Source organism: Nerophis lumbriciformis, linkage group LG13 (genome assembly GCF_033978685.3).
Source record: "Nerophis lumbriciformis linkage group LG13, RoL_Nlum_v2.1, whole genome shotgun sequence".
In the NCBI taxonomy this organism is placed as follows: Eukaryota; Metazoa; Chordata; class Actinopteri; order Syngnathiformes; family Syngnathidae; genus Nerophis; species Nerophis lumbriciformis.
The window spans coordinates 41045421-41068344 of record NC_084560.2 but is presented as its reverse complement, the minus strand read 5'-3'; the positions used below and the strand labels follow the sequence as shown (position 1 = coordinate 41068344).

The window sequence follows — 22924 nt, the reverse complement described above, 5'->3', positions numbered from 1 at the left end:
ACCAAAATTCAAAGATCAAATCGACGTCAGAACTCAACATTGATTAAACGTTGTCAAAAAGCATGTCGTTTCAACGTTATGTTTGAATTGTAGAATATTGGTTGGGAAATGACCAAATTTCAATGGTCAAATCAACGTCACAACCTGACATTGATTAAACGTTGTCAAAACGTATGTTGTTTCAACGTTGAATTTGAGTTGTTCAACGTCAGGACCTAATTCAACAAGTTCTCAACGTTGTTTTCATGTCTTGTGTCTGCTGGGATAATTACATTTGTATAAAGACACTCAGCATCAAGGGTTAGAATTGGGGGTTAAATCACCAAAAATGATTCCCGGGTGCAGCCACCGCTGCCGCTCACTGCTCCCCTCACCTCCCAGGGGGTGATCAAGGGTGATGGGTCAAATGCAGAGAATAATTTCGCCACACCTAGTGTGTTTGTGTGACAATCATGGGTACTTTATCTTTAAAATATGTTGACAAATACATGCTTTTACTTTAAATATTTAAAAAAAAATCACCGGATGGATTTACTCTGATATACGGAGCCCTTAAAGGGACATGGGGGAAAAAAAAATTTTAAATAATTTTTTTTTTTTTTTAGACATGTATCTCGTGCGCACGAGAAACTTTTTATAAAGTTGTAAAGTTGTATAATTTTTTTTAGACATGCGCACGAGATACATGTCTAAAAAAATAAAAATTTTTAAAAAAAAAATTAATATTTTTTTTACACCTGTATCTTGTGCGCACGAGATGCATGTCTAAAAAAAAAAAAAAAAAAAAAAAAAAATGTTTTTACACTTTTTTACACATGTATCTTGTGCGCACGAGAAACTTTTTATAAAGTTGTAAAAAAAAAAAAAAAAAATGTTATAATTTTTTTTTTAGACATGCGCACGAGATACATGTCTAAAAAAATAAAAAAATAAAAAATTTTTTTTATATTTTTTTACACATGTATCTCGTGCGCACGAGATGCATGTCTAAAAAAAAAAAAAAAAAAAAACAAATTAAAAATTATTTTTACACTTTTTTACACATGTATCTTGTGCGCACGAGAAACTTTTTATAAAGTTGTAAAAAAAAAAAAAAAAATTTTATAATTTTTTTTTTAGACATGCGCACGAGATGCATGTCTAAAAAAATAAAAATAAAAAATTAATATTTTTTTTACACCTGTATCTCGTGCACACGAGATGCATGTCTAAAAAAAAAAAAAAAAAAAAAAAATTATAATTTTTTTTACACTTTTTTACACATGTATCTTGTGCGCACGAGAAACTTTTTATAAAGTTGTTAAAAAAAAAAAAAAGTTATAATTTTTTTTAGACATGCGCACGAGATACATGTCTAAAAAAATAAAAAAATAAAAAAAATAAATTAATTTTTTTTTTACACGTGTATCTCGTGCGCGCGAGATGCATGTCTAAAAAATTTTTTTGTATTTTTTTTACACTTTTTTACACATGTATCTTGTGCGCACGAGAAATTTTTTATAAAGTTGTAAAAAAACATTTTTTTTAGACATGCGCACGAGATACATGTCTAAAAAAAAAAAAAAAAAAATTAATTAATTAATATTTTTTTTTACACATGTATCTCGTGCGCACGAGATGCATGTCTAAAAAAAAAAAAATTATAAAAAATTATAAAAAAAATTTACACTTTTTTACACATGTATCTTGTGCGCACGAAAAACTTTTTATAAAGTTATAAAGAAAAAAATAATATATATATATATATATATATATATATATATATATAAAATAATTTCCCCCATGTCCCTTTAGGGGCTCCGTACTGATAAATTATACAAAACATTTTTAAAAACGTTAAACAATGCCTCTAGTTTTTGTATGGCTTTGATAAGGACTGGTTAACAAATAGAATTAAACAAAGAAGGAGAGAGTACCAGACGTGTCGTTCAACTTCCTGTGTGACTTGTCTTGCCGTGGCACAAATGCTGCATCAGCACTATTAATCAGCACCTAAAATAATCAGCAGAGGTAATTTGACACGCACACGCACACTCACACACACGCACACGCACACACACACACACATACACACACACACACACACGCGCAGCTAGAAAAAATCCCAGGTGATCATGAAAGTAAACATGGCTGGCAGTGCACGGAGTCGTAAAGATGGTGTGTTTTTTTTTTTTTTTTAAAACCACTTCAAAAGTTCCGTGTTGCTACGTGTTCCTCGCCGTGCGTGTCCAGCCACACGGGACCGGACAGGGGCTCCTGGGCGGGGGGCCCTTAACAGCGCGGGAGGAGCCCCTTCTTGTAGGCGACCACGCCGGCCGCCGTGGCGACCACGCACAGCACGGTGGTGACGCCCATCAGCTTGAAGACTCCGCCCACTGATGGCAAGTTCCTGTCCCAGAAGGTGGTCTCAAAGGGGAGCGCCACCACTTCCTGTTTGGTAGGAGGAGGGGTTAGAGGGTCTTCAGTCACATGACACGTGTCTTTAGAGGCTTTTCTCACCGTGGACTCGGGTTCCGTCTGCCAGATCTGACTGCGACTGATTTGACCCATTTCACACAAGACCTGGAACACAACATCTTATGATGACGTCATAGTGGCCATATGGGGGCAGTACCCTACAACATCCAGAAGATGGCACTGCAGTAAAAGGTGCACTGCAACAACTGAAATCTAAGTAAGATGAAATATGTCAAATAAGGGTGATATTTGCTTATTTTCTGTCTGATAAGATCATTCTTCTCACTAAGCAGATTTTATGTTAGAGTGTTTTACTTGTTTTAAGTGTTTTGGTCCTAAATGATCTCAGTAAGATATTACAGCTTGTTGCTGAGATTTGATGACCTATATTGAGTAAAACAGTGATTTTCAACCTTTTTTGAGCCACATATTGACAAACTGTGCAATAGACTGCAACAGAGGCTATATTTTTTTGCGAAGATTAAGATTGTACGGCGTAAGCAGCCACATCATGATGATTTTCTACCGTGCCATTGTAGAGAGCATCATTAGATACGGGATCACCTCATGGTTTGGCAACCTAACCGTTAAGCTAAAAAGCAAACTGGCCGGCATGCATAAAACGGCAATGAAAATCGTAGGGAGGAAAGAATATGAGCCTATACAGAGCATCTATGAGCAGGCAGTTAGGAAAAAAGCTAAGAAAATTATTTCCAACTCACAACACCCACTCTTTCCTGAATATGGAACCCTGCCATCAGGGAGAAGACTCCGGGTCCCACTATGCAAATCTAACCGCCTTAAATTATCATTTGTCCCAGCCTCCATTAAGCTGACCAACAATGTGCAATAACATTTTAATACATAGGTTAGCACTTTTTTTAGCACATAGCACTTTAGCACATAGCACTTTAGAACTAAGCACTTTAGCACACAGCACTTTATCCATGAGCTCTAGTGCAATGCACATTGGTACTTTATCTTTATCTCCATACTGTAGATTGTATGCCTACATCAAAGTGCCACCTATGTCTATCAAGCTCCATGTTCTGATGTTTAAATGTTAGTTGTGTGGTTGTGGTTGTGTCTGTGCTTGTGTTTTTGTTCTGTTGTTTTTGGGTATGTTAAGAAAGCAATGATGCACTGTGCCCAAGACAAATTTCCCCGCGGGGACAATAAAGTTGAACCTTGAACCTTGAACCTTGAAGGCACAATTTTTGCGTTGACAAAAATGCGGAGGCACACCACCAGCAGAAATCATTAAAAAAGGAAACTCAGTTGACAGTAAAAAGTCGTTGTCGCAATTGTTGGATATGACTTTAAAGCATAACCAAGCATGCATCAATATAGCTCTTGTCTCAAAGTAGGTGTACTGTCACATCACACCCTGACTTATTTGGACTTTTTTGCTGTTTTCCTGTGTGTAGTGTTTTAGTTCTTGTCTTGCGCTCCTATTTTGGTGGCTTTTTCTCTTTTTTTTTTGGTATTTTCCTGTAGCAGTTTCATGTCTTCCTTTGAGCGATATTCCCCGCATCTACTTTGTTTTAGCAATCAAGAATATTTCAGTTGTTTTCACCCTTCTTCGTGGGGACATTGTAGATTGTCATGTCATGTTCGGGTGTACATTGTGGACGCCGTCTCTGCTCCGCAGTAAGTCTTTGCTGTCGTCCAGCATTCTGTTTTTGTTTACTTTGTAGCCAGTTCAGTTGAAGTTTCGTTCTGCATAGCCTTCCCTAAGCTTCAATGCCTCTTCTTAGAGGCACTCACCTTTTGTTTAATTTTGGTTTAAGCATTAGACACCTTTTTACGCTGTTTGCAACATCTACAAAGCAATTAGCTACCGACTGCCACCTACTGGTATGGAAGAGTATTACACGGTTACTCTGCCGAGCTCAACAACAACACATCATTTGCAGACTATAATTACTGGTTTGCAAAAAAAATATTTTTATATTTTTAAAAATACGGTATATATATATATATATATATATATATACATATAAGTACAGGTATATATGTACAATATATAAATACTACACAAGTGAGAAGCATGATTTATAATCCAGCATGAACTTTTATCAACTCAGAGGCGATTCAGCAGCATCTCGGTAGCGAGCTTCCCTCTTGGTAGTGGCCGGAGAAGCAGTGTGAGGCGCTTTGTTACTACGAACGAAAAGTAGTTCCTCGGCGTTAGCTCCTACCACCACTCTCGCTATTGCTTGGTTTTAGTATGGAAGCCACTGCATGTAAATGGAGCGTTGTTGATGTTTTTTTTAGAGTTCTTTATAGGCAGAATCCTCATTACCCGCATTGTCTCTTAGACTATTTAAGACGCACAAAAAAGAGACAGACACATGTGTTCTTTGTCTCTGAGGATTGTGGAGGATGGGCACAAATGATTATGCCCCACAAATTCTTCATTCCAAAACAAGGTTTGTCAGGTTTCAACTATTCATGTCATGTTTGTTTTGGTTGGTTTGACAAATGTCTTCATACAAAATGCATCAGTGTTTGCAAAAAGCCACGCTCTCCTCCACAAGTGGGACGACAAGACGAGAATGCTGCCATCAGAAGACACGTCGATGAATAAATAAGCGAACAGCGAAAGACACAAAACGAGAATTGCATCGTGTGTCAGAAGTAGAAGAATGGTACAAAAACCTAAACCAGTACGTTGTGTAAATGGTAAATAAAAACAGAATACAATGATTTGCAAATCCTTTTCAACTTATATTCAATTGAATAGACTGCAAAGACAAGATATTTAATGTTGGAAATGAGAAACTTCTTTTTTTTTTTTGGCAAATAATCATTCATTTAGAATTTAATGGCAGCAACACATTGCTAAAAAAGTTGGCACAGGGGCATTTTTACCACTGTGTTACATGGCCTTTCCTTTTAACAACACTAAGTAAACTTTTGGGAACTGAGGAGACACATTTTTTGAAGTGGAATTCTTTCCCATTCTTGCTTGATGTACAGCTTAAGTTGTTCAACAGTCCGGGGGTCTCTGTTGTGGTATTTTAGGCTTCATAATGCGCCACACATTTTCAATGGGAGACAGGTCTGGACTACAGGCAGGCCAGTCTAGTACCCGCACTCTTTTACTATGAAGCCACACTGTTGTAACACATGGCTTGGCATTGTCTTGCTGAAATAAGCAGGGGCGTCCATGATAACGTTGCTTGGATGGCAACATATGTTGCTCCAAAACCTGTATGTACCTTTCAGCATTAATGGCGCCTTCACAGATGTGTAAGTTACCCATGTCTTGGGCACTAATACACCCCCATACCATCACACATGCTGGCTTTTCAACTTTGCGCCTATAACAATCCGGATGGTTCTTTTCCTCTTTGTTCCGGATGACACGACGTCCACAGTTTCCAAAAACAATTTGAAATGTGGACTCGTCAGACCCACAGAACACTTTTCCACTTTGTATCAGTCCATCTTAGATGAGCTCAGGCCCAGCGAAGCCGGCGGTGTTTCTGGGTGTTGTTGATAAATGGCTTTCGCTTTGCATAGTAGAGTTTTAACTTGCACTTACAGATGCAGCGACACACTGTAGTTATTGACAGTGGTTTTCTGAAGTGTTCCTGAGCCCATGTGGTGATATCCTTTACACACTGATGTCGCTTTTTGATGCAGTACCGCCTTAGGGATCCAAAGTTACGGGTATTGCCACTTACGTGCAGTGATTTCTCCAGATTCTCTGAAACTTTTGATGATATTACAGAGCGTAGATGGTGAAATCCCTAAATTCCTTGCAATAGCTGGTTGAGAAAGGTTGTTCTTAAACTGTTCGACAATTTGCTCACGCATTTGTCGACAAAGTGGTGACCCTCGCCCCATCCTTGTTTGTGAATGACTGAGCATTTCATGGATTCTGCTTTTATACCCAATCATGATGCGCATTCCTCAACTTTCTCAGTCTTTTTTGCCACTTGTGCCAGCTTTTTTGAAAAAGTTTCCAAATGAGCTAATATTTGCAAAAAAAATAAAGTTGACCAGTTGGAACATGAAATATCTTGTCTTTGCAGTCTATTCAATTGAATATAAGTTGAAAAGGATTTGCAAATCATTGTATTCTGTTTTTATTTACCATTTACACAACGTGACAACTTCACTGGTTTTGGGGTTTTGTATTCAAGCCACTTCAAGTATACAAAACTACGACGCGGTCTTCCTGAGATTCGGCGGGTGGAGTCACTAATGACCGGCGGCTTCCAGTTTTCCGGCAACAAAGTGAATTAAGGTAGAAAGGACGTCTTCCGAGCGGGCTCACCGAGCAAAGCTGATCCCTGGTGATAGCGGAGGAGTGCCAGCGAAACCTCGTTATAGATCATGCTGGAGTGGCTATCACGTGATGCTAATAGCGTTAGCATGGCAGCAGGTGCATTTAGATGCTCTTCTCCATAAGCTGCAGGAGAGGAGGCTCTTTCCTGCCATACAACAACATTATCTTCGAAAGGACGGCAGGAAAAGTGGAGCGATGAGAGCACACAAACTTAGCAAGGCTCTAGCATAGAGCCCTGTGGGACACCCTTCCACTTTCCCCATCCAAACATATCGGTCATGTTTAAACTTGTTATAGTCCTGTGTTCTGTTGTCATTTCCTGTCCTGGTGCTCTTATTTTGGTTGTACTTCCTGTTTAATTCTGTTTTGCTGCACCTTCACACTGGTTCAAATGTAACTTAGATATTGGCTTTCACTATGTAAAGCGCTTTGAGTCACTAGAGGAAAAGCGCTATATAAATATAATTCACTTCACTCCTTCGTTGCAGCTTGCTCTCAAATTGGAGCCGGTGAATTCACGCAACCCCTGAATCTTTTCACGTGAGTACAGTCTGGTAAAGACGAGTTCAAGTAAAGGCAAACATCGTGTCCTGACCTCTCTTGCTGCCCTTTCTCCGGCCTGGACCGCCCCCTCCATGTAGCCACTCCACTCGGTGGCGGTCTCGGTCCCCGCAAAGTGCAACCTTCCCACGGGCTCCCTCAGGACCCTGCAGGGCGGACACAAACCGGCGTTACTAACCCGTGTGCGGATTCGAGCTCGCCACTGCCATGTTACCTTCCAAACTGCGTGAGGATCCCTGGGGGGAAGTAGGCTGTGTAGCATCCTCCCGAGTACTCCTCTTCACACCAGTTCTTCTCCTCGTAGTGGACCGCCTGGTGGACACAGCGGGAATAAGGACACTCTTCCGGAACGTGTCTGGTGAGCACACACTCACATGCAGAGCCTCGTCAGTGCCCAGCACTTTGGCGTAGATCTCGCAGATCCTCTTGAACCTGAAGACACAAGGACATTTGTGGCGCGGAACTTTGCGCTGATCTTTTGTCTCCATGGCGACGACCATACCTCTCCTCTTTGGTGAGGCCACACAGCTTCCTGCATTTGCGGGCAAGGATGAATCTGCCAGAGGGAAATAAATGGAATTATTGCAAAACGTCTTTGTGGAGGGAGTGTGTGATCAGCGCGCTTGCAGGAGCAAAGGTCACCGCCTCTGTCTATGGCAGGGGTCGGCAACCCGCGGCTCCGGAGCCGCATGCGGCTCTTTGATCACTCTGATGCGGCTCAGCAGCTTACTTGCCGACCCACCCGATTTTCCCCGGAGACTTCCGGATTTCAGTGCCTCTCGCGGAAAACTCCTGTGATTACTATTCTCCGATTTTCACTCTTACAGTTATAATAAGGGCGTGCCATAATGGTACAGTATTTGGCGCCCTCTACAATCTGTATTAACAGCGTGCCAGCCCAAACCCTTGTTATACAGTATGCATCTTCTGCCTGCACACGTACGTGACAGCAAGGCATACTTGGTCAACAGCCACACAGGTTACACTGACGGTGGCCATATAAAACAACTTTAACACTCTTACTAATAATGCGCCACACTTTGAACCAAAACCAAACAAGAATGACAAACACATTTCGGGAGAACATCTGCACCTTAACACAACAGAACAAACACCCAGAATCCCATGCAGCCCTGACTCTTCCGGGCTACATTATACACCCCTGCTACCACCAAACCCCGCCACCACCCCAACCCTGCTCCCTCACACATCAACCCCCATCCCCTGTGCGTCGGTTGAGGTGGTAGCGGGGGTGTATAATGTAGCCCGGAAGAGTTAGGGCAGCATGGGATTCTGGGTATTTGTTCTGTTGTGTTCTCCCGAAATGTGTTTGTCATTCTCGTTTGGTGTGGGTTCACAGTGTGGCGCATTATTAGTAAGAGTGTTAAAGTTTTTTTTTTATACCGCCACCGTCAGTGTAACCTGTGTGGTTGTTGAACAAGTATGCTTTGCTGTCGCCTACGTGAGCAAGCAGAAGCCTCATACAACATGTAGCTGATCAGGCACGCTGGTTGTAGTGGGTGTTGAATGCTGTACCATCACGTCACGCATGACGCTGCCAAGTGCCATTCATATAAAACCCGCGGGCCGCACTAACATTCAATTTCCATATCAAGGTGTGGGCCGCGTGTCTGAGACCCTTGGTTTTATACATAGCACAGGAAAAAAAAAAAACTGTGTAGTCAGTGTTATTTCATTGTAAATTTCCCAAAAAATGTGTGGCTCCCATTGTTAACTTTAATTTCTGAAACTGTGAAACTGGTCAAAATGGCTCTTTGACTGGTAAAGGTTGCCGACCCCTGGTCTATGGTGTTGAGGGCGGAGCACCATCGGCTAGGGGCGGGGCATGTGCGGGACGGCGAGACACAGCTGGCAGGTGATTAGATTTCACAGGTGGTACGTGGTGATCAAATCATCTGTTGTCTTTAACAGTAAGCGGCCGGGAGCAGGAGGGGGAGAGAGGTTACGGGCGTGGCTGAAAAGTTGCGTCCTGCTTGAGAGAGAACTTGCTGAAAACAATCTGATGATTAAAACCTTGTTAAAACCTACACGCTTGGCTCCGGTGCTGGGTCTAACAGTGGAACTACAGGGAAGTACCTCCACAGTCTTATATTATACACCAGGGGTGTGCGAACTTTTTCCATCAAGGGCCGCCTAATGAAAAGTCAGAGTATGCGGTGGCCATTTTGATATGTTTTTCATTTTGTAAAAAAGAAAAAAACCAGACAATACATATGTTTTAAAGACACAACTTTGTGTTATACAGTAGGTGACAACGTGTACTGTTATTAGTTATTTCAAATGTGTCCAAAGTGCGGCCAGGGGGCCATTTGCGAACCAAAGCTCGGGTGTTGTTGGTCCGTCACATATTCATACCTGCTAACTTTTGAAATCAGAAAAACCTAGTAGCCAGGGTCCAGGGGCCGCAGGCCCCGGTAGGTCCAGGACAAAGTCCTGGTGGGGGGTTCAGGTTCGCCCCCCGACGCAAAATGATTGATTGTATTCAGACAGGTTAAAATGTTGCTAAAACCATCACTTTTCTATCAGTCACAGTGACTTTTCAAAACAAAAATATTACAGCAAAAATCATATGGGTTGATTGACATGTTTATTCTGTAAGCTAACTTCAATAGTTTGAAATTATTTTGACAGTTAATGCCAGTTATCCTGTCAACCTTTCACAAGACTTCAATTTGTTAATTGAAAGTATAAACAGTATAAACACTTTTTACAGTAAACAAATGGTAAAACAGTACTAAACAATTCCATAAAAAAACAATTGGTGTCATTATTAACTTTCTGTCCAAGCTTGTATAATCTACTGCCTTGTTCAATTGTAAAAAATATTCTGTGCCTAAAATTCACATTTCTATCACAATTATCATACTGTAAACATGGTAAGCTAACTTCATTAAAATTAATAGTCCTGTCAATAGCATGGAATTACAATTCAAATGTAGTTTTTTTGTAAGCCTTTCAAAAGAATTCAAAATATGAAAAATTAATGAAAATGAATTTAAGCCATCAGACACTTGAAAAGTGGCACATCACATCTCTAATGTGATCATTTTAACTTTTCAACAGAAATAGCACTGCAAAAATATTAAGGACATATTTCTGTATTTTGGTAGTTATGCTGTCAACATTTAACAAGATTTCTTCAACTTGGACTTGAAAGCATAAATAGTATAAACACTTTTAACAGTATATAACAGTACTAAACAATTCCAATAGATAACATTGGTGTCATTACCTTTTTGTGGCTAAAATCCAAATTTAGCAACGGCATTAGACTTGTGTTTTTTTGTCCCAACGTGGTCTTTTACATCGCTAATTCCTCCGTGTCCGATCGAAAAATCTTGTCTGCACAAGGTGCAATTCGCGTAGTTTTCACCCTTTTTGGAACGGATAATTATTCCCGGATAGGCTTTTGAATATTCTTCACGGAATGACTGCAGTTTTCTTTTCGGTTTAAGACTCGTATGCGATTTTTCTCTGGCTGATTCCATGATCGTTCGCTCGTTTGGAAACAATGGCAACTGGTGCCTCGTGCTTGGCAGCGGTGCTATAAATAGCCTCGCGCATGGCATTCGGAATGGCTCGATAGGAAGTTACGGGAAGCAGTGTCGATTGTCATTGTTGTTACGCGATTTCGTGAATAAAACTTAAAAAAAAAAAAAAAATGTAATTAATGAAAAACCGTATTTTTTATCACTGCAACCGTAACCCGGAATAGGTTGATGAAAACCGTACTAATTACGGGAAAACCGGAGTAGTTGGCAGGTATGCATATTGTCGGAAAAAAAACAACAGTAAAAATGTAGGACAAAAGGATGTAATGAATTGAGAAAAAGCGGAATTGTTGATAGCAATAACCAATAATAAAACCATTTTGTCACTTATAATACAAAGCTCGCACTACGTTTTGATAAATAATGTTTGTAGTATTTTAATTTTGAAATGTTCACCTTTTTTTCCTCATTAGCGTATTTTCCGGACTATAAGCCACTACTTTTTTCCAGCGCTTTGAACCCTGCGGCTTATAAGACTGTGTGGCTAACATATGGATTTTTCTTTGCTAACAGCTAGGGGTGTAACGGTACGTGTATTTGTATTGAACCGTTTCGGTACGGGGGTTCCGGTTCGGTTCGGAGATGTACCGAACGAGTTTCCACACGGACATATTAAGTAGCGTAACACATGTTGTGTAAACAATGGACACCGAGGCACAACACACGGCATGCTAGCAGCTAACGGGCTACGATAGACTGACCATACGTCCTCTTTTCACCGGACATGTCCTCTTTTGCGGGGCTGTCAGGGCGGGGTTTCTTAAATACCTCAAATGTCCGGCATTTTGAGTTATGGTTGCGTGTATTTTCAATGTACGTTCAGGGTTAAGAAGGGGTTAAAAACAAAACAAATTGTGCGTGCAGCAGCATTGGTGAGGGAGGGGGCAGAGACAGAGAGAGAGAGAGAGTTATGATAAACGCGCATGCGTCGCCAGGCTCTGCTTTTTATCCATAGATTTATCACATTTAATTTTTCATTATCTAAACAGGCATGTGATTTGACCACAATGAAAAAGACTGAAAAAACTTCCGGGGGTCTGGGGGACACCCCCCGAAGTTCCTGGTTTTTCACCATATGCTAAAATTAACAAAGACAGCACCATTTGAAGAAAATATTTTAGTGTTTAAAGACATGAAAACATCATTAATAGAACATACCTTGCTTCAAGTTGTTTCATATGTTTTTGCCGTTTCGCATGTACTTCCAAAGCCTTGAAACCTCGTGATCCATAGTCAATATTATCATGACAACACGTGCACAAAACCTTTCCGGGTCGATCGATTTTCCGAATAAAATCACCGAACAAAGTCGTAACTTCCTTCTTCCCAACAGTATCAGTGATTTCCCTTTCCATCCAGTCCCATCGAAACTTATTTTTGACATGTTTATCAATTTCTTTTACTCGTAAAGCGTCCTTTCTCTCGAGAACCGACATCGTTTACATATGGAAAAGGGCGGGAATAACCATTATGAATGATGACGTTATTAACGTCATCATTCATAACAGATGTCCTGATTGGTCACAAGGAACATATCGACCAATCAACTACGGCGTAATATAAACTACGTCTCGAATCTTGATTTAGGGTCGGAAAAAAAAAACGGAAAAACGGGAGATAATTATTTTTTTCCCCCCGAGATTAAAAAAGACGGAATTCCGACTTTAGACGGAAAAATCACATGCCTGTCTATAGCAGGGGTGTCAAAAGTGTGCCCCGGAGGCCATTTGCGGCCCACAGCTAAGGTTTCAAAGGCCCCCGGCACATTCTAAAAATACTATTAAAATAAACAAAAACATAACAAAAGTGAAATAAAAAAGCTTAAGGGTTAAATGTAATTTAGAAAAAGTTGCAATGTTGACTAAAACTTAAAACTCATTTGTATACTCTAGCCTTTAAATAGCCCCCCTGTTAGACCAGTTGATCTGCCGTTTCTTTTCTTTTCTCCTCTGCTCCCCTTTTCCTTGAGGGGGGGGGGGGGGCACAGGTCCGGTGGCCATGGATGAAGTGCTGGCTGTCCAGAGTCGGGACCCGGGGTGGACCGCTCGCCTGTGCATCGGCTGGAAACATCTCTGCGCTGCTGACCCGTCTCCGCTCGGGATGGTGTCCTGCTGGCCCCACTATGGACTGGACTCTTACTATTATGTTGGATCCACTATGGACTGGACTCTTACTATTATGTTGGATCCACTATGGACTGGACTCTCACAATATTATGTCAGACCCACTCGACATCCATTGCTTTCGGTCTCCCCTAGAGGGGGGGGGGGGTTACCCACATATGCGGTCCTCTCCAAGGTTTCTCATAGTCATTCACATCGACGTCCCACTGGGGTGAGTTTTTCCTTGCCCTTATGTGGGCTTTGTACCGAGGATGTCGTTGTGGCTTGTGCAGCCCTTTGAGACACTTGTGATTTAGGGCTATATAAATAAACATTGATTGATGATTGATTGATTGACTAATAAAACAAAGCCTTTTTTTTTTTCTTTCAAACTGTCATTGTTCAAAACATAATATTGAATCAAAATCAATGTTATTATGAATTATTGACCTATCCAAGGTTCCCAATACTTCACATCAAATATTCCACTAAGAACAATATTTTTAGTGGAAGATTTTACAAATTTGGTAAATAAATAACCCAAAAGTGTATATTTTGTTGTTTTCTTACTGTACCGAAAATGAACCGAACCGTGACCTCTAAACCGAGGTACGTACCGAACCGGAATTTTTGTGTACCGTTACACCCCTATTCCAGACAGTTTTTATTCACCCCATGATGGCCGGCACGGTCCCGTCGGGCTTTGTGTCGTCCAGCGTCAGTCCAATGGGCGACCCTTCCTCCTCGATCACCATGGTGCCACAGAAACCTGCACCAGATTGCAAAGAACGATGACATCATGACACGAGTAGGAAAAGATGACAAAACACTCCTCGGTGGCTTTTGACGTACCCTTTTTCCTCCAGAAGTTTTCTTTGTAGTACACCATGCACTTGATGACCGAGCCCATGGGGACGCGGCTGATCAGCTGGTTCCTCAGGGGGGGCAGCTCGGGGTTGAAGTGCATCTTCAAGTTGAGCGCGGGAGGCGTGGCCACGATCACGTACTTAGCCTGAGGACCAGCAGATGGCAGCGTAGAGCAGGGGAGGATAGGAACGGGATGGCGGTGAACCGTGACGGTACCTTGTAGGTTTGTTTGTCTGTGGTCTCCACCACCACCATGTCCCCGCTCTGGTCGATCCTGTAGACCGGGGACTGCAGCTTGACACGCTCCCCCAGTTCTCTGGCCATGCACTCGCTGATCTGGTTGGAGCCCCCCACAAACTTCCTCTCCTGGAAAAGATGCAAGCTCGCATGAAATAAGGCCCAAAAATGAGTCGTGATATTCATATAAATGCTTGTCATACTCCTAATTTTAAGAGGAAAAAGTACATTTTGACATGTTAGGAAGGAATTATCAGTGAAATAATATTTTAACAAAAAATGTTTTATGATGAAAAAAAAGCTGCAAGGCAAAAAAAAAATGGTTTTGTTATGAAAATATTATATTATGGATCTAATATTATACATGAAGTTGCAATGTTGGGAAAAAGGGTTGTGACTAGTGACTGTTTTTAAAAAATACAAAATCTGTATATTACAAAAATGTTTCATAACAAAAGAAATCAGAAAGTATTGGAATACAATCCTTATATAATTTGATATTATAAGAATACATTTGCAGTGTCACGAGTAACATTTTGTGATTGTTAAGAAAATAATACATATAAAAAATATATAATGTTATGAGACTATAATCATGATATATTTCTAATATTGCAAGAACAAAGTATTAATGTTTTGAAAAAAAGGTTGTGATTGTTAGTGAGAATATGTTCATAATAGCAGAACATAAATACTGCTTATATATATATATATATATATATATATATATATATATATATATATATATATATATATATATATATATATATATATATATATACACACACACACATACATACATATTAGAGATGCGCGGATAGGCAATTATTTCATCCGCAACCGCATCACAAAAGTCGTCAACCATCCGCCATCCACCCGAACTAACATTTAATCAAAACCGCACCCGCCCGCCATCCCCCACCCGCCCGTTGTTATATATCTAATATAGACGATGCAAGGCATTAGTGAGGTTAGAAAGCTTTTGCCTGTTAAAGAAAGGAGACTGATCCAATGCAGCAGAGGCATTCAATGCGTGCCACGCTGTCACGGCCCAGACGCACACCAGTGCGCAATCATCTGGGAGCCGCGCTGAGCGCACCTCCAAGCGCGCTCGCGCCACTCAAACTGCTGCAGGCAGCTGCGTTCTATCTTGTTTTAACATCCTGTGGCACTCTTCTGGGATCACGGCGGACGAAACTGCTCATGCTCAGGGTGTTTGTGGAGATTCGGGGTTTTGCACAAATGTGATGCACCATGTTAGATGTCCCGGTTTTGTGACTGTCGTAGACATAAACAGCGTCGCAGCTCTTGCAAATCACGTAGCCAGCATTACTATCATCCTGATTTACAACCTCATAAAAACGAGTCCACGCTGAACTTTTCTGGCCTTTTTTTCCCCTGGTCTTTAGTATTCCCTTTTTTAGTTTGTCGCGTACCACGTTTGCAGCCGGTGTTGCCATCTCTTTTTGTTTTCTTCTTCTGTTGTGGCATATGCTGCAGGTGCCTGCTCGTTTTTCGTATGTGGGTAACAACATTTAACTATGTATATATATTTCCGAATTGGTTTAACTGCCACCCGCCTGAATCTATTTAAAATCTAATTTTTTTTTATTTCAACCGCCCGACCCGCGGATAATCCGCGGACTCCGCGGTTGTGTCCGCAAACCGCGCATCTCTAAAACATATTCATATTCAATATATACTGTATGTGTATATATATATATATATATATATATATATATATATATATATATATATATATATATATATATATATATATATATATATATATATTTACATAGAATTAAGTTGTAATAATAAGAAAATATACATATGGTTAAGAAGAATATTGTCTTAATGTTACAAGATGAAAGTTGAAATGTGAAAATTTAGTCGTTTTTACCAGAAAGGAACAAAATTTGTTATGTTACGACTAACGTACTTTTATGCGTGACGTTACGAGAATGTATATTTGGTCATTTTACAAGAATAAAAGTCACGATGATGTTGTTTCTTGCTTAAACATGTTAAACGCTGCATCGTTACAAGAATACAGTTGGAATATCACGACCATTAAGTCGCAAAGTTACAAGTGTAAAGTCGGAAAATGACAAGACGTAAGTGTATTGTCATATTCCAAGATACAAGTAGATATTTTACCAAAATACCTTTCAATTCAAGGCGTAATTTTACCACACTGAAAAAAGTGAAATCTAAGTAAGATTAATTATCTCAAATAAGGGTGATATTTGCTTATTTTCTGTCTGATAAGACAATTCTTCTCACTAAGCAAATTTTATGTTCGAGTGTTTTACTTGTTCTAAGGGTTTTGGTCCTAAATGATCTCAGTAAGATATTACAGCTTGTTGCTGAGATTTGATGACCTATATTGAGTAAAACATGCTTGAAACGAGAATATCAAGTGTTGCAAAGCTGTGTCATCAACACTCACAAGTACAAAACTGTCATGATCCGTGGTCCGGATCATGTTTTGTTTAGTTATGTTCTGTTAGTTTTGGACTTCTTTAGTTCTCGTTTAGGCTTCCTTGTTTGCTTTTGTAACCATGGCGACTTATGTGTTCACCTGTCTCTGATTAGTGCTCACCTGCTTCCCGAGCACTAATCAGAGGCATTATTTAAGTTACCTTGGCCAGTCAGTCGGCCTGGCTTCGCTGATTATGTCATACTGTTTACGTCCCGTCATGCCAAGTAAGTTTTGTCCTTGTCCAGGCCATAGTTTCTGCGAAGTAGTAGCTTCACCTGTGTTTTAGGCACGCTTGTCTTTTTTGTTGTTGTATTGTTTGTGGTAGTTTGGATTATTTATGTTTAATAAATCCAAGCCTACCTTCACGCTGTCGTCCGGAGCCGTCTTTTGCACTGAAAGAACGAACCTCCACGTGACAAAAACTACTTTTTTAAAGTAATAATTTCTTATTTCAAGCATGAAAAAAAAAAAATCATGACTTTGACAAAATTGTGTCTCATAATTAAAACCGATGACAGCCAAATGGACTTTGCTGTTTTGTTTTCAATGAAACAATAGAAAACAGGTACTCATATAGTAGTGCAGTTGGCACAGTACAGTAAACTGACAGTTAATATTTAAGCATTTTACATTTCTAACCATTTTGAACAGAAATAGTTCATGCACATTCAGATAAATTCTTCAAAATTACAATTACATTTTTTTTGGCACTAATTGACTGAAAGAGCACGCACTTGACGCGATGATGTCATGTTGTCGATGGAAAATGCATTTTTAGACCATGTGATTTGCCTGAGCGGCTAGGAGACCCCGAGAGTAACAAGCGCTTGCCTTGTTGAATTGCCATTAAGAACAATAAATTAGTTTTTTGTATAAGTAAATGTAATGCTGAGCGCATATCATTATGTCAAATAATGGCACTAGCATTTACTTCATTTAAGAATATTTTTCAACATATTGAGCAAAAAGGTCTCTTTTTTTTTTCTAGCAAGAAAAGTGCACTTGTTATTAGTGAGAATATACTTATTTTAAGGTATTTTTGGGTTCATTGAGGTTAGCTAATTTGACTTGTTTTGGACAAGCCAAATTTTCTTGTTGTATTGGCAGATAATTTTGCTTAGTTCAAATAAAATACCCCTCATTTTTGTATTTTTTTTCCTTGTTTTTGAACTCTGACTTTTTGCAGTGCAGAAAGAACAAAGTTGTAATATTTATCTATCGTCAAAAAATATTTATCTTATAATGAATAAAGTTGTAATTTTATGAGAAAATTTTCCGGGAGACTCCCGAAATTCAGCGCCTCTCCCGAAAACCTCCCGGGACAAATGTTCTCCCGAAAATCTCCCGAAATTCAGGCGGAGCTGGAGGCCACGCCCCCTCCAGCTCTATAAGGACCTGAGTGACGTGTTGACAGCCTGTTCACACGTCCGCTTTCCCACAATATAAACAGCTAATGATGGAGGGCGAGTTCTTGGTTTCTTATGTGGGTTTATTGTTAGGCAGTTTCATTAACGTCCTCCCAGCGCGGTAACAACACACAACAACAGCAGTCAAGTTTTCGTCTACCGTAAAGCAGTTCGTCTGCCGTAAACAGCAATGTTGTGACACTTTTAAACAGGACAATACTGCCATCTACTGTACATTCATATGTGACCCACCCATAATGTGTCACATTTTTGTGTTGATTTATTTATTTTATTTTGTGGTTTGAATTCGTTTTTGGAGCTGTCATTACACATTTATCAGTATTCACATTGGTCAGTAGGGGGCAGTAGGGCGTTTCTTCCCAATTGAATGCTATCACCTGCAGACCGGAAGTGTCTTGTCATTCTGATGGGAGCGACCAGTCTGTGAACAATTGAAACGTCCTGTGTGCTTTTTCCTTCTGTATAACAGGTTAGTTTTGGTGAATCAACTCACTGAATAATATCCATGTGATCTTTATAAGTTTAAGTACACATTCTGATGGTGGAGCCTAACTCTAAAGTGTTTGTGAATTGTAGTTTGTATTTGTGAATGAATCCAGTGCACAGCTGCAGTAATCAATACAAAAAGGCGACGTGAGTGCGCAATGTTTATATAGGAACTTCTGATCCTAATTCAGACTCCCAAATTAGAGCTCCCGTTTTCTTATTGATTTTATAATGTATATTTGTATAATGTGTGTGTTCTGAAATAGTGACAGAGAATAGAACAAGGATGGACAATTCAACCCTTAACTCAACAATGAGTAGATGAGTGTTATGTGTGTGTATATGTGTAAATAAATGAACACTGAAATTCAAGTATTTCTTTTATTTATATATATACATATATATATATATATATATATATATATATATATGTAATAAAAAAAAAAATAAATAAAAAAAAATATATATATATATAGCTAGAATTCACTGAAAGTCAAGTATTTCTTATATATATATATATCTTAACCACGCCCCCAAGCACGCCCCCACCCCACCCCCGACCACGCCCCCCATGCCCCACCCCCCACCTCCCGAAATCGGAGGTCTCAAGGTTGGCAAGTATGTATTATAGTATAGTATATTTTAGGCCATAGAGTTATTATTATTAACCGATCAGATGCTAACAGAATAAACTTGTAATATCAACACAAATGTGTGTTGGAAATTTAGTATATTACATTTGTGTCACTAAAAAAGTAATAGTCATGAATGCTGTTGTAATAAAATTGCTTCCCTAATATGTTGACCTTATTTTCGTAATAATTCAACTTGGCCCTAATAGTGTTAATTTAGTCTTTTCATGGTTTCTTCCAAAAACTGTTGCCCTTGTTGCTAGGCAGATTTGAGTGGCGACAGAACTCTACTCCATGATACCAAACACCACTTGGTGCCTTGACAATAGAAAATGAAAGCTCTGCAATCCAACTCGGAGCCAACACTGGAAAAGGGGTATGAGGGCGGACGGTGCCGCCTAGACGGGCCTGAAAACACAAACTAGCGTGTGTACCGAGGAGGTCGGTTCTTACCTGTCCTCCATTGGTGGTGGAGAAGATCCTCATGGTTCCTCCACACTGCTTCACGTACCACAGGAACCAGAGGGCCGACACCTCCTGGGGTTCAGAGGTCACGTTGACGTTGACAAACAAGGTCCCGAAGCGGCGGGCGGCACTCGGGGGACACAAAAAAAAACTGGAGTTGGACCAGGTTGGGATTGTGTTTGACTTTTTATTCAATGAATACCATCTACTCAGCTTCTCAGCACTGTCAACTAATGCGGGGATGATTGGAAATAAATGTTTTGCATGCACAACAATTAGCCAAGAGACTGCTCTTATCTCAAAACACTTAAGTTGAGGTGGTCCCCATTAGAACCGATGATGTCACCAGAGAAATGGTATAAAACAGATTACCGTATTTTCCAGACTATAAGGCGCACTTAAAATTCTTTTTTTTTCTCAAAACTCGACAGTTCGCCTTTCCAAGTACCTGGACAGTGAGCACATAAACATGGAAAGCGAGCTAAAGAAAACACTCCAAACTATGCCCCCGCTCATCATTCAGCACTGAAGGTACACACACTCTGTCAATTCTCTTATATAGTGTTGCTCTTTCATTCTAGACTAGAGTGTTTGATTATCACATCACTCTAAATGTATAGACTATGAAGTTCACAAACATAAAGAGGGATCCTAGTGGGCCAGGCCAATCTTTCCTTATCTCTAAACTAAAACTGGGGAAATGCGTAGAATGTTCTGGGTTTCAGTACAGTGTTGATCGCCTGAAGACATGATTTTATTTCACAATTCCTTGAGAGAAAACAGCCCTGGTTAGGCTTTGTGTATGTCATGTGTGCCTTCCTTGGTTGAACCCGGTGCTCCTAACGTACGGAATAATTCTGGTTTTGCTTACGGACTTAGAAGCAATTTTATTTGGTACATGGTGTAATGATAAGTGTGACCAGTAGATGGCAATTACACATAAAATATAATGTACCGCACTATGATGGCAATAAGACTCAAGTAAACAACACCGACATTTTATATGTTCCATTGAAAAATATAGACCATTACACACGGCGCTCAAAAATCTATCAAAATGTTTTAGTAGGACTTTGGTAAGCTATGAAGCCGCACCGCTTGATGGATTGTACTGTGCGTCAACTTGTGTACTAGGTAAGACATATTATCTGGCGTTTTGTTTCGCAATATTATGCAAAAGAAACTTTTCTTATCTTCTGGTACCTGCTGATCTGTATTTGGGATCTGCATAAATCCTGAAAAATTGTGCGCTTCCGCCTTTGTGTTCCGTGACGGCGCCGTATTGAATAAGCTTCTTCTTTTTCTCTATCTTCTTGTCATGGGACATTCATCCTCCGCTGTTGCCATTTCTAATATAAAGTAGTGTAAAGTTCTTACTTATATCGGTCAGTAAACTCGCCATGAAAGCGCTAAACCATACCGGTGTAGTGAGTTTACATTATTATTATTATAATAATATTAATAATAATCAATAATAATAATAATAATATGACCCCTGAATCGATCAGAGAGTATGAAGGTGTACCTAATGTTGTGACCGGGTGAATCTATATAATGAAGTTTATTTGCGATCATGTGTGATAAAAAAAAAATAGTAGTGAGGTTTGTCTGCACAGTGCATATGTACATTTTCAAAAGATAAATTAAGATTATTTTAAAAAGGTGGGGGCGTGGTTTCATTTGCAATCTGGAAACGCCTCCACAAATCAACATCTTCCAGACACGACTCCAAAAAACGGGTTATAATGTGGCTTTGGAGGAAAATGTACGCAAAATTGACACCAAAGAGTATCCAGTACATATTAGCTAGAGCAGTGTTTTTCAACCTTTTTTGAGCCGAGGCACATTTTTTGCGTTGAAAAAAAACCGGAGGCACACCACCAGCAGAAATCATTAAAAAACGAAACTCAGTTGACAGTAAAAAGTAATTGTTGCCACTATAAACCATAACCATTAATATAACGCTTAACTCAAAGTACTGTCACCACCTGTCACATCACGCCGTGACTCATTTTGACTTTTGTTTTTTTTTCCTGTGTGTAGTGTTTTAGTTCTTGTTTTGCACTCCTATTTTGGTGGCTTTTTCTCTTTTTTGGGGTATTTTCCTGTTGCAGTTTCATGGCTTCCTTTGAGCGATATTTCCCGCATAAACTTTGTTTTAGCAATGAAGAATATTTCTGTTGTTTTTATCCTTCTTTGTGGTGACATCGTCGATTGTCATGTCATGTCGGGATGTACTTTGTGGACGCCGTCTTTGCTCCACAGTAAGTTTTTGCTGTCGTCCAGCATTCTGTTTTTGTTTACTTTGTAGCCAGTTCAGTTTTAGTTTCGTTCTGCATAGCCTTGCCTAAACTTCAATGCCTTTTCTTTCACTCACCTTTTGTTTATTTTAGGTTTAGAATCAGAATCAGAATCAGAATCAGCTTTATTGTCATTACGCAAGGTAACGAGATTGAGGCCATTCCATACAGTGCGATGTGTGCATGCTAGAAAAACAATGTGCAAATATATAAAAATATAAAAAATGTAGAAGTGCAATGAATATGGTGTGAAATGAATATATACATGAAAAAAACAAACAAACAAAAAAAAAAAACAACAACAAAAAACAGGGTGGTTGGTGGAATGGGTTATTGCACCGAAGAGAAGGCAGTTATGAGGGACAATGGGGCAGTCCGTTCAGGATGGTTATGGCCCTGGGGAAGAAGCTGTTCTTTAGCCTGTTTGTTTTGGTTTTAATGCACCTGTAGCGCTTCCCAGAGGGCAGCAGCGCTTAGGTATTAGATACCTTTTTACCTGCACGCTGCCTCCCGCTGTTTCCGACTTTAGCAACCTGCTGCCACCTACTGATATGGAAGAGTATTACACGGTTACGCTGCCGAGCTCTAGACAGCACCGACACTCAACAACACATCATTTGCAGACTATAATTACTGGTTTGCAAAATTTTTTTTTAACCCAAATAGGTAAATTTAGATAATCTCCCACGGCACACCAGACTGCACAGTGGTTGAAAAACACCGAGCTAGATCACAAGTGTTTTAAAATGTAGCTTAAAATCATCATGATGACAAGGCAAAGAGTTGTTCGTGTTATATCTAATAGACCTCATTTATTTATTTTCAGAACATTGTGTATCATAGTTTTGCCCACTTACTGCTACTAATGATCACTGTCACTTGTTTGTCTTTAGGTCTGGGCTCTGGCGTAGTTAGTTTCACATGCGTCATTTAAGTGTGATCGTGGTTGTGGCAGGAAACGTCTAGAAAAGACAAATTATCAAACGACCCACTCGTATTTTGCTTTAATGTCGGGACAAAAAAAGCAAGCTCA

At 39.8% G+C, this 22924-nt stretch overlaps 1 protein-coding gene across 1 annotated transcript in view; it reads right to left on the bottom strand.

Moving 5' to 3' along the window:
* Positions 1–1748: 1748 nt before the first annotated feature.
* The window catches only part of mao (monoamine oxidase), a 101765-nt gene continuing 80589 nt past the window's right edge, over positions 1749–22924 (bottom strand). The window contains exons 8-17 of the mRNA XM_072914536.1: positions 19580–19721; positions 14076–14225; positions 13845–14004; positions 13665–13761; positions 7821–7874; positions 7693–7750; positions 7533–7630; positions 7353–7464; positions 2500–2562; positions 1749–2430 (exon numbers count right to left, since the gene is read on the bottom strand). Coding sequence (XP_072770637.1) covers positions 2272–2430; positions 2500–2562; positions 7353–7464; positions 7533–7630; positions 7693–7750; positions 7821–7874; positions 13665–13761; positions 13845–14004; positions 14076–14225; positions 19580–19721 — 1093 coding nt within the window. The 3' untranslated portion in view covers positions 1749–2271. The remainder of the gene's footprint in view (positions 2431–2499; positions 2563–7352; positions 7465–7532; positions 7631–7692; positions 7751–7820; positions 7875–13664; positions 13762–13844; positions 14005–14075; positions 14226–19579; positions 19722–22924) is intronic.